Source organism: Coffea arabica, chromosome 2c (genome assembly GCF_036785885.1).
Source record: "Coffea arabica cultivar ET-39 chromosome 2c, Coffea Arabica ET-39 HiFi, whole genome shotgun sequence".
Classification (NCBI taxonomy): domain Eukaryota; kingdom Viridiplantae; phylum Streptophyta; class Magnoliopsida; order Gentianales; family Rubiaceae; genus Coffea; species Coffea arabica.
Window position 1 is genome coordinate 10,947,473 of NC_092312.1, and position 11,967 is coordinate 10,959,439.

The 11,967-nt window shown below is 37.5% G+C and overlaps 2 protein-coding genes across 2 annotated transcripts; one reads left to right on the forward strand and one right to left on the reverse strand.

Annotated features, from left to right (window-relative positions):
- Positions 1 to 582: 582 nt before the first annotated feature.
- Positions 583 to 5,227, reverse strand: LOC140035028 (uncharacterized). The gene is made up of 5 exons (XM_072074318.1): positions 4,990 to 5,227; positions 4,746 to 4,878; positions 2,169 to 3,983; positions 1,981 to 2,058; positions 583 to 1,865 (listed from the first exon to the last, which is right to left on the reverse strand). The coding sequence occupies exons 2-3, from the start codon at positions 4,807 to 4,809 to the stop codon at positions 3,328 to 3,330; spliced, it is 720 nt and encodes a 239-aa protein (XP_071930419.1). The 5' UTR covers positions 4,810 to 4,878; positions 4,990 to 5,227; the 3' UTR covers positions 583 to 1,865; positions 1,981 to 2,058; positions 2,169 to 3,327.
- Positions 5,228 to 5,612: 385 nt separating this feature from the next.
- On the forward strand, positions 5,613 to 10,972 carry LOC113725922 (uncharacterized). The gene is made up of 7 exons (XM_027249364.2): positions 5,613 to 5,976; positions 6,417 to 6,470; positions 7,108 to 7,232; positions 8,527 to 8,672; positions 10,173 to 10,320; positions 10,409 to 10,571; positions 10,665 to 10,972. Exons 2-7 carry the CDS (start codon positions 6,461 to 6,463, stop codon positions 10,754 to 10,756), a joined length of 684 nt encoding a protein of 227 aa, XP_027105165.1. The 5' UTR covers positions 5,613 to 5,976; positions 6,417 to 6,460; the 3' UTR covers positions 10,757 to 10,972.
- The last annotated feature ends 995 nt before the right edge of the window (positions 10,973 to 11,967 follow it).

Here is an 11,967-nt window from a genome sequence, read left to right on the forward strand (position 1 = left end):
AATTATATGACTCTTGAATGTATGACATGATTCAGAAATGAGGCCATACAGTGATTATCGAGTAATGCTTAATAAACTACAAGAAAATTAATGTCCCTAAGGAATAGACTAATAATCTGCACCAGTGAACCTTATACCGAATCCCTTTTTTTTAAAAAAAAAAAAAAAAAAAAACTTACACCGAATAAAACGAAGTATTTTCCCAAACTCCCAATTAGGGGTGAAATCGAGCCGAGTCGAGCTCGAGTAGTGGCGTACTCGAGCTCGAGCTCGACGCAGACCATCAGAGCTCGAGCTCGAGAAACAAAAGATCGAGATCGACTCGACACAAGCCTACGGAGGCTTGAATTTGACTCGATCGAGCTCTACATGTATCTCGAGCTCGAATGAGCTCGAATTGCTCCTGGTTCTTGCACAATTCCAAAGAATCTAAAGAATTCTCAACGATGGGCACTGAGCACTACTAATTTGTATTAAACAATAAACTAAATTGCACTAAACATTCGAATTAAAGTACATTAATATCAATTGAACAAGATTAATTGCAATGCAAAGAAATCAAACTTAGAAGCCATAAAGTCCTGGAGCCAGAAAGTCTTGCAGACTTGCACTAAACATAAGGTCAGATGCAATCTTGCACTGCACAGCAACATGAACGACAAGGGAGAGTGGAAACAAAGAACTTCATTGCTCTACGCCTCTACATCCACAAAAGCTAAAATTTACACCACAACTCGGTGGCATATATGTATATATATTACACCACAAAAGCTACTGATAGAACTCAATATGAGCAAGTTTTAAATTTCTCCTTGAAGAAGTAAACCAAAAAGTCAATCCAACCCATTTGGAATTCCATGCAGCAACATTTTGCATAAATGAACACAAACAAAAATTCACCTCTCTGTTTTATGAAGCAAGTTTTCCTATCATGGTTGGTATACAAACCATTGATTGTAAGATATTAGGCACCAAAAAATAAAAGGGAATAAAAAACCCAGCAAACGTCTTCACTAACTCAAAATCAGCAAATAGGAATTTCCACTTGCAAATCATCACAAAGCCCAGATTGAAAAGCAACACATGCTTCTTACCCATCCAAATAATTGTTCTTTGGACATTCTTAACATACAAGTCCTTTTTCTCTACCGGAACATAGTTAGGACCCATGATTCTAATCTTCATGCCAGTAGCAGTTTTTTCAGAAAACACACGGCCAAAAGCAAAGAATCTACCTTTGTCAGATGCTGGAATCATCTTGGATACATAGAGCATAACCTGTTCCTTGGGACACACCTGTCCATCTTGTTCACAGGTTAAGACAGGCCGAATCCTTTCTCCCAGAGCCTGTCCAATGACAGTTTCTGTTTAGACACACACACACCCTCAATACAATCAACCACCACAAATGCACCATCAGTAATACAAAGGGCAGCAGCAGCAGTCACCTCAGATGAGAAATCAACATGCCCAGGGGAATCAATAAGATTAATAAGGATTCAAGATTCAAGAATTTTAGCTTCCAAAATTCAGAAATTTCGCAAAAGAGAAGCCAATGAGAAACAAAAGGATAGGCAGATTAAAGAAACACCATACGCATGCAGAAACTAAGTGGCCATGATCCACATTAACATTTCAGCAATATACATAAGCAACAACATGTTCTCAACATCATCAGAATTTCACGAAAATAGAAAAAAGAGTGCAGCCAATTGAAAAGGAAAATTTAGGGAAATTTAGGAGTGCAGCCATCAGAATTTCTGGAGTCTAATAAGCATTTAGAAGCTCATGTTTGTAATCTGGTAAATGAAACAGCTTGTTTGCTCCTTATGCATCTTCAAACTTCGGTGTATAATCTACGATACCTAGCCATACACAATAGACAAATCAACCAACTTATGTACAATATAAATTTAAAATTTGAACACAACTTAAAGCAAATTAAGAATAAGAAAATAAGAATTCACAAAAAAGATGGACCTGATTTCCAGCAAGTTATTTGCTCCTTATGCAACTTCAAACATTGGGCAGTTCATATTCAAGGACAACTTTTTGTGGCTGCATTTAGGTGGTGGAAATGCAAATAATGTAATACTTTAAAATCAATAAACAAACTAATAAATACTAATTTATTTTTACAATAACAAATTTATATAGATATAACTTACTTTCAATTTCTTTTTGAGCCCGTGTAAATTTCTACACCAATCGCCTGCACACATTAACGTCTGAACTGTCTCCGGAGCAAGTGAAGCACGGTATGAATCAATCACCCTAGTTCCAGCACTAAAGGTGGACTCAGATACGACGGTAGTGATAGGAATGGCCAATACATCAGCTGCTAGTTGAGAGAGTACCGGGTATGCTGATCGGTTAATTTTTCACCAATCAAGACATTTGAAATCCTTTGAATTTTGCCCAATAGGTTGGCGAGGCTTGTCTAGGTAATCCACCAACTCGCTCTTATGGGGTTCATCAGATTCGAGTTCACCACAATACTCATCCAAATCATCCCAATAGTCAGCACTTGCTCGAGGTGGACACACTATTTCAGATGCAAGATTTAATGAACAACCTTCCCCTGCATTTCCACTTGTACCCATAGCAACGTACTCCTCATAAAGCTCAAAGATGGCTTTTCGAACATATGTGATATTCTCTTGAGTTTCATATGTGGAATACATCTTAGGGAAGACAAACTCTATTGCTCGCATTTTCTGTCTGGGATCCAAGATAGCTGCAATGGACATCAATAAATTGCACTCTTTCCAGTATTTGTCAAACTTGAGCTTCATTCTTGTAATCATATCCCGGACAAAATCATCTTCATCATCTACTCGTGCATCCAAGAGTTTCTTCACCTTTAGAATCTCAGGGAGGAATAGATTGTTAGTTGGATACTCACTCCCCGAAATTATGTGCGTGGCTGTGTAGAACTTCTCTAAAATGGTGCAAACTTTCTCAACTTTCTCCCAATCCTCTGAAGATGGACAAGACAATTAAAGGGGCTCTCGAACTTGAAAACGAGGAAAAACCTCTTTATATTTTATAGCACAATTCAACATTTCATATGTTGAATTCCATCTCGTCCTACAATCATGGAGCAATTTTTTTTTCCCTCAATTCCCCATTCCTTTGCACACTTAAAAACTGCATCCGAAATCTCAACTCTTCGACGTGGTGGTCGAATATGAACAAAATTTAACACCCTTTTCTGAAGCTTCCAATTTCCATCAATCCAATGTCCGGTCACCACCATTTTCTGATTCTTTGATTTTCACATATCAGTGGCCAAGCTCACTTTCTGTACTTGCCTCAGCAAGTTCTTCAACTTTTTTTCTCTATCTCGTACACCTGTGTACAATCCTTTTTTGTTGTCATACGTGAGATCTTCTGCCACTCCGGCCAGCCGCGTTTCATCATTAGGTTGAAACCCTCTTCCTCCAAAATTGTGAAAGGATGCTCGTGCATCAAGATCCAATGTGCAGCAGCCTCTCTCATTGCTTCCATATCAAATTTGCCCGTGTGCAATGGTGGTACAGTTGAAAAACGCTCATCCGCCGGCTGAAAGTTAATCTTTGTTTGCTGCTCAGCCATCCTAAGCTTGGCTTTTCTAACGGAACAGTTTTCTCGATGCCTCCACATGCTGCTGGTTTGTTTAGTTTTTCCCCGATTTAGTTTCTTGCTACAATGTTTACAAATGGCATAATATATGCCATTTTCTTCCAAATCGTCGAAATCTTCCCATGCCTCTGATGTTTTATTCCTTTTAGGTATTCGGAATTTACCATCATCTTCAGCCGCGTCTCCTTGGTGCCTATTGGTGTTTTCGGTTCCCCCTTCTTGTGTTTCACCACCCTCCTGTGTGGGATCGCAGCCATCACGGCTTACAAATATTGGGCTATCAATCATGACTGGTGTGGATGAATCAGCCCCAGACACACGTGGTATTGAAGTAACCTCGGGTGGACTAATAGACATGCCTTTAATAGAAAAACAAACATTTGCATTGAAATGAGTTCCAGTACAAACATTTGTAGCATGATACAGAGCTTAAAATAGGCCAATCATACTAAAGATTGCTCATATTTCTGCTGCACAGATAATTTTCAGCAACTGGAAGAATAACAGTCATGTGATTTAAGTTGATAGGCATCAAAACATATTTGCATTGAACTCTTAGTGTTTCTTATTCCTATCATAAGCACAAGGGTTAGATCTTATGAGCACTTACCAACCAAAAAAAAAATTCAAACACGGTCACCATCACCAAACAATATATTCCAAGCACAATTTCTCAGATTGAACTCCAACCATCAGGATATTTCAGATTAAAAGTTGCAGAAGAATTAAGAAATCAAACCATAACAAGCAACAAAATTAATCAAGCAATTGCAAGCCAACTCCTGCAAGAGTACACACACTAAAATGGCAAAGAACCATCTAAACAGCATGAACTACTAGCTGCCAGGTTAAGAGAACTACCAAAAAGGAACTACCAACAGTAATGAAGATTGTCTTTAATTTTTCTAATTCCTGGAATAATTTGTTACGTTAAATAAAACTGCATAGGATAGCATCAAAATTATTCTCTAAATGACCAACTTAAGAACATAACTGAATATTCTCATTAATCTTATTAATATACTAGCTAGGTAACACTTAATAATCCAACTGAAATCAGTGCATTTTCACATCAAAGAAAAACCCACAAACATGTTTAGAGCCAATGTCAAGAAACTTACCAATTCTTGGAGCTGTAGCGCCAACTGCCGAATCACTTGTTGAAGGAATCGAGCTGCCCTCCATTTCCTCAAAGGTCCAATGCAGCAATGGAGAGCGAATGAGATACGCAAATGGAATATATTGAATCGCAGGCTGCAGCCCCCAATTTTTTTGGTTAGGGTTTGGAGATTAAAAATTAATATTAGACTTATCAAATTTAACCTCATAATGCACATATTTACTACACAAATGCACAATAAGTACCTCAATTTGTCAAATGCAGCTGTTGAATTTGGTGGGTTTTGATTTGATTTGAAATTGTTCGGCTACTGAGCTGCTACTGCTACCTACTCCATTTTGAGCTCCAGGAGAAGGAAGAAAGAAGAGTAGCTTGAACTGCGGAAGTGTTTAAAGCTTCAGATGTCTCTACTGTGACAGTTGAGAAGATGAGCCAAAGACTTGAGAGATTGGGATTTGAGAGTGAAGGACTGAAGGCTGAAGAGTGAAGTACCGAAGACGAATGAAGGACGGATTCATTATTTCATCGTTTTTAGTTTTCAACCAAAATTACATATTCACCCTTCATTATTATTACAATATAGCTGACTAAGCCCGTAAATATTCTAACTAACAAACCTAAAATGGTAAATTGATATATAAAATATACATATATGTCACCGAGCTCGAGCTACTCGACGAGCTAAAATTTATTGTTCCTAATTACTCGAATCGACTCGATTTACTGTAGCAATTAGCTCAAGATCGACTCGAGATCGATTTTTCTCGAGCTCGAGTCGAGTACTTAGTCAAGTTACTCAAGCTCGATTCAAGCTACTCGAATTCTCTGCACCCCTACTCCCAATAATTTGGGCGGGCTTTTGCAACTAACCCACAAAAATTAGGAAGTAAAACAAGGCGGGGGGTAGATCAACCGGTTTTTTAAGAAAGCGTGGTCCTTAACGAAAATCGAAATTGGAATCGTCTTCCAGGGAATAGTAATAAATACTGCTGCTACAGTGCTACTACATGAGCTGCATAAAACGACAGATTTAACCCTAAACTCCATTTTCTCTGGTTTCTTCCTTTATTCTTTGTCCCTTTTCTGGAAAATTTCCGCTTGGATTTCTGTCCGTTACCCTAACAGAACCCTAATCGAGCAGCTAGGTTCCAAGATATCGACTGGGAATTTCTCGCCGGCCACTTTAACCTTGAAACTTACTGGGCCGCTCAACTCTCCGTACTCATCAGACGGTAATATCATCGGTTTTTCTTTTGCTATTTTTTTAATGCTTTCTATACTTGCCTGCCAGTTTTTTTCATGTATTATTGAATCCATAACATTTTGAGATATCAATTCCCGAGTATTTTTGGCTATTTGTGGCTGATTGGATTGGAATCTTGGCCCTTTTTTTAATTCTAAATTTCGGCTAGTGGGCTTCTAGTTTTTATTACTAGAATACTTGAACTAGTTTTCTTGTGTCTGCTTTTTCAATTAATCGATAGATTTTGTTTTGTTGGAGGTAGTTTTCTGTCTATTTTGACGGTCAAATATGAAGTGATTTTTTCAATAAAATTTCTTTTGTGGGTTTTGATGTTAACTGATTGCTAGCTATTTCAGTCATAATGATGGAACTCCCTTTTTTTTTGTTCCTCCTTTTGCCCATTTGGATTGATATATGAAACTAACGCAGGCATTTGAAGTTGCAAATCTATTCAAAATCAGAATCAACAGAAGATGGATTGGGGTAATGTTCTGTCTTCTTCTTTCCTCTTTAGAATCATGCTAGTCCTTGAACTAATTGCCATTTGGTACTCTTTGGGATTCTGTTGAGTGTTCATGTCTTTGCTTTAATAAATATCGTGTTCATCCTGCATTTCAGCTTTGATTTGCTCAATATTGATTCGCTGTAAATTTTCAATTCAGTTTGACGAGTGGCTATTTTTTAGGTCTCTGCGTCGTAGATTGGAGTCAGCATGAGTATGGTTGACTGAAGTGTTATTTTTTGCTTAATGGTTGTGATATACCTTTTTTCGAGGGGGTTATAAGATGTAGTTTTGCTTCATCTTTATATGTTAATTCCTGAAGTGACCATCTATTCCTTTAGACCAACTTATGGTATTTTCTTCATATTCATGTGATGTCATGTACTTGTTTGTGTTGTTGCCAAATGGTCATTTCATCTTGCTGACTTTGGAATTTGGTTAGAGTTGCAACTTATATTTATCTAGGATTGGCTGTAAAATGTTCATTGTCCATTACCCTTTTTTTAGCATTTTGTTGTTAAATTGCACTCAGAAAATTCATGTCATTTTTAATATACTTTGTGACCACCAATATCTGCTCTTTCTTTATTAAGCTGTTGGTCATATGTTGTGTTTCAGAGGATGAACCTATTCCAGATATTTTGAAAAAGGAACAACCTAAGACTAAAAGTTTGTGGGATGATGAAGACGTAGATGACAATGATGTGAAAGAGTCTTGGGAAGATGAAGATGAGCCTGCTGCGGTATTTTCGTTTTCTTTCTCTGTTCTGTTCAATCAATGTAAGATATATTCAGGTGTTGAATTAGAATGAGGGAATGCCACCTTAGCTAAACCATATGCACAAAATTCCAGATAATTGTTTGTTCCGTTACTTAGCATGAGTGATAACTACATTCTTGATTTTTCTTAGTTATGTACTTTTGTCTTCTATTATTGAAGATTCTTCTAACCTTCTTCCATGGGGATCTGTATTAAGTTGCTTGAGTTATGATACTATCTTTTGGGTTTATTGATATGTTTTCCAGTTGAGTGCTTAGTTATCTTTAAAACTTGTGACACCGATTTCGTTCACCCTTGTGCTGCAAAATGCAATTTATTGTTTTTTATGTCCAAGCTAATCACTGATTGAGCTTTATTGGATTTACATACGTTTTGAACAAAATTGGATCTTTGAAGAAAGATGCAAACTTCATGCCAGAATAAGAACCGTGCAGCTTTGGTTTAGATTCGTCTGATTTATGTATTTGCCTCTGTACTTCTGTCTTATACCCATCCTCAGGGAGTGGTCTCTGCTTTATGCATTAACCTTTTCTCCCAACTAGAAGAGTAAAACTTTTGGTGCTATTGTAGTACTTTTACCAGTAGATATCGATGGAAACATATTGTAGGATCTTCTGCTTTTGTTACCCTCTTCCATCAGCAAGTTTCTTGATGTCATAGGAATAGATGACATGCGGCCATGTAGGTCCAAATGTTGCATGATGAGTAGAGATCACCTTTTCATATCCAACTTGAGTAACTAATTGATTGTTGATTAGAATGAATAGATGATGGTTGTTGCTTAGAAAGTCATAGCATGAGTTGCACCAAAAGCAGTTATAGGCGCCCACTTAGGTACAAATGCTGCCTGATGGCTACAGATCGCCTTCCAATTTTTTCATTCATTTGGCTTGCCAAACTAACTGATTGTCGCTAATAAGAAGTAGATGACATTTTGTTACTTGGAAAGTTGAAGCATGAGTTACACCAAAAGCAGCTATAGGTGTATGTAAAACTAATAAATTGTCCTGAAAATGGCTTAAGATAGGATATCTTAGATTGGAATGGTTGTGTGCATCAAGAATTCAGAATTTTGACTGTAAATGGAGTTAAAACTTTCCAGTACATCAATCCTAGGGCTTAAGTTAAACAATGTGTGGACTAGTCTATACGCGTGTTTGTACCGCATGTGGTTTAGGATGTTATGTCACTTGGGATGCATGATGTTTACAATAGTTGCTTTCGAATTGTTTATGTGCTTTATCTTGATGTATCAGGCACCCATAGTAGAACCACCTGCTGCAAAGGTCCCAAAGAAGCCAACAGCAAAATCAGGTGAGCAGAAAGAAAAGAAAGGGAAAGCTACTGAAGTTGCAAAGGAGGAGCCACTAGATCCTGTAGAAGAAAAACTTCGCCAGCAAAGGTAATGCTTCTAAAATCTTACTTTTATTGTTTTCATAATTTCATAAATAAAGAGTGAGATGTATTTCAAGAATAAGCTTTTAAGGAAATAGAAAATGGGGCTTCAGAGATACAGAATTAGTTGGGTTGACAATGGTCTCCATTGTTGAAGGAGTAAACATGATGAAGTGTATTTTTTGGGCGAGTTCAATCATACTTGATCCTATTTTAGCTCTAGTGGAGTGGTAATGGAAGTGCAGGTTTGACTGCCACATGGAGTCTTTAAGTGGAAAATTTTGCTTTTTATGTTTAAATGGATCTTTTGTCTGAATCATACAGCAGGAGGTATTTAGTCTGGCTGTGGTCAGTCAACTGGAGTCTTACTGTCTGCTTGATTGCTTCTAATTTCTTACTAAATGCACAGTAAATTTAGTGATACATGTACTTCAATCTGAAAAATATATTATATCGTTGCAATGGGAGATAGTTTTTATTTATTTTCTTGAGACCATTGAAAAACAAATTTGGCTCGAGCTTATAAGCTAATTATGTTTTGTCATTTCTAAGGTCTTGTATGCCGAATTGTTTTTTTTTTTTTAAATTCACAGTTTTGTGCGTCCTCTCTTATTAGTTATTCTACTGTCTTGAAATTCACTGGTTGGTTTCTCTTTTTCTCCTCCATGTGATGATTGATCAAAATGAAATTAATAGTAAAAACATTGGACATCAGGTCAAGGAATTTGAAATTTTCTTAATCTATTGACTCATTTAAATTTTTGTCAGGGTAAATAACATTTGTGTGTGTGTTTTTTCGGAAATATTCAAGATGCAAATGTTGAAGAAGAAGCAACAATGAAGAAAGAGCTAACTTTGTTTAAGAGGGTTATACAATAGATTTTCTCACTGTGGGGCATCCATTAGTATACTTAGTGAGGGACAAATATAATCCTTTAATGAGCCTCTTCTACTGTAGGAGATACAGGTGGTTTTGCTAGAACCCAAACATCTTTCAATGGACATGAAGGACTTCTAAAATTAAGATTGTAGCATTCAAAGAAGCTAGAATAAAATGTATGTAAAATTATACATTATATGGTGTCAGCATGCTTGCTTTTGTTATGCTATCTGAATCTTGCTTCCCCCTAGATTTTAGCAGTGGAGAAGAATTCTGCTTTAGAGATGAACTTTCGAGCAGTAATTTTGTGTGTGTAGCCCTAAACCCTAAAGCATCCTTTTCCTGTGCCACTCTTTTCTTGAGAAAGCATATGAGTTTCCTTCTTTGCAAATTGAGCCTGATGAAACCAAAAGAATTATCCCATCAGGATGGAATCTCAATATCTCATAAAGAAGCCATCATGGAGCAGTACACATGTATGGAACATAATTTGTGAATATTGTGACTTGCACATGCTCACGGTGACTTAATGAAGCATCATTCTGTCTCTTGTGCTTACTTGATCACTGGCCACTGAGTATCATGTTTTCAATGTCTGTTCATTGGGTTTAAATATTTCTATTGCAGGCTAGTAGAAGAAGCTGATTATAAGTCCACAACTGAGCTATTTGGTAAGAGAGGTGATGAGAAGACCCTGGACAATGTCATTCCCAAATCAGAAGGTGACTTTGCAGAATATGCAGAACTCATTTCCCACAAGCTGCGTCTTTATGAGGTCTGTTGAATTTGCTCTGCTTATGATTTCACCTTGTTGTACGATTTACTGACCATTCTGTGTTGCAACCAAATTGGGTTGATTGCAGAAAAGCTACCATTATATTGGTTTGCTCAAAGCTGTAATGAGATTATCAATGACTTCACTGAAAGGGGTGGATGCCAAGGATGTAGCCTCTTCAGTCACTGCAATTGCAAATGAAAAGATAAAAGCCGAAAAAGAAGCAAATGCCGGGAAGAAGAAGACAGGAGGTATGTTGGTCATTATCTTCTGGTTTGTTGTTAAGTAAATTGGTTTTAAACTAGTGGTGGGTTGTGAGAGACTTTTTCTCATCTCATCCGCAGGTGCAAAGAAGAAACAGTTGCATGTTGATAAAGATGAAGATGTTGGGGTTGTTGATGCATACGATGGCTATGATGATTATGATTTCATGTGAGCATACTTTTGGCGGACCATGTTTAGATAGGCCGATTGTTGTCAACTTTTGAGTGTTTCACACATAGAATTTTAGGATCTTGCATATACAAAGTGGAGGAGGATGATCCTGCGGCCTGTTTTCTCTCCCAATTGAGGAGACTGATTGAGTGCCATATTGTTGTCTTTTGAATAAAAAGTTTTAAATAATTTTGATCAGTTTATTTTCTTTTTCCTACTGCTTGCTTACTGGATCGATGGATTGTTTGCTGAAGCTCGAGGAAGTATTTATATGTTGTTACAGTAGTAAATATCATTGTGCAGTCAACTGTTAAGCATATGTTTCTGCAGTTGTTTCTTTACCTATGATTTACATCTTTTCCTCCCTGGATCTGTATTTTGCAATAGTCTTGAGCCAGATACAAAATGCTTGACTTAAATGGGAGCAAACGTTATCAAATGTTTAAGCAAGTACCGGGTGTTATCGACTGGGGAGTACTGTGGTTTTTGGCCAACAGGATTTGTGTGCAGCTACTACCACGCACCCCAGTGATGAAGGGAATACGACGGATGCCTTGTATCTCCGGTGTCCTCTCGGCCATTGCTGACTTTTGTAAAATCATGAACTTTCTGTAAATTTCCAAGCGTAACGCGATAGTTTGTCTAAAATAACGAGAAAAGTCATCTAGTGTTATGAGAGGAGAAGAGTTCGAACTTAGAAGGGCCTGGTAGGTTTGTTCCTGGTTGATAAGATTGAGAGGCAGCTTAACGTAAGCATATCGTGATTGAGAACAATGCGGAACGTTGGCCCCAAAAACACAATAGAAACAAGAACTACTGCAAGAATGAAAGAAAACACATTGCTACAATTGACACTGAACCTGTGAAAAATTAAACAATAGAACAGTTAAACTTCAGAATGAATAGTCATTGCTTAAGAATGGAATTTATCCTTATAGTCTTGCATCATTGTTCATCAAAAGATTGGGAATTAGATATTTATGCATACGCCATTTTCTTGATGCAGACATCTTTCTTTCTCTGTGCATTAAAATTGTTTCATTTTAAACCCGAGGAGTTGGGGCCAGTGGTAAGCGACTGGTAATGCGAGCAGGACGACCAAGGTACGATCCTTGCTACGCTCCTGCGATAGCTCCAGGGCCAAGCCTTCACCCTCGAGTAAGAGTCAAACTCTGCGGGCGCTCCCCGGGCCGAATCCGGATTAATCCGAAA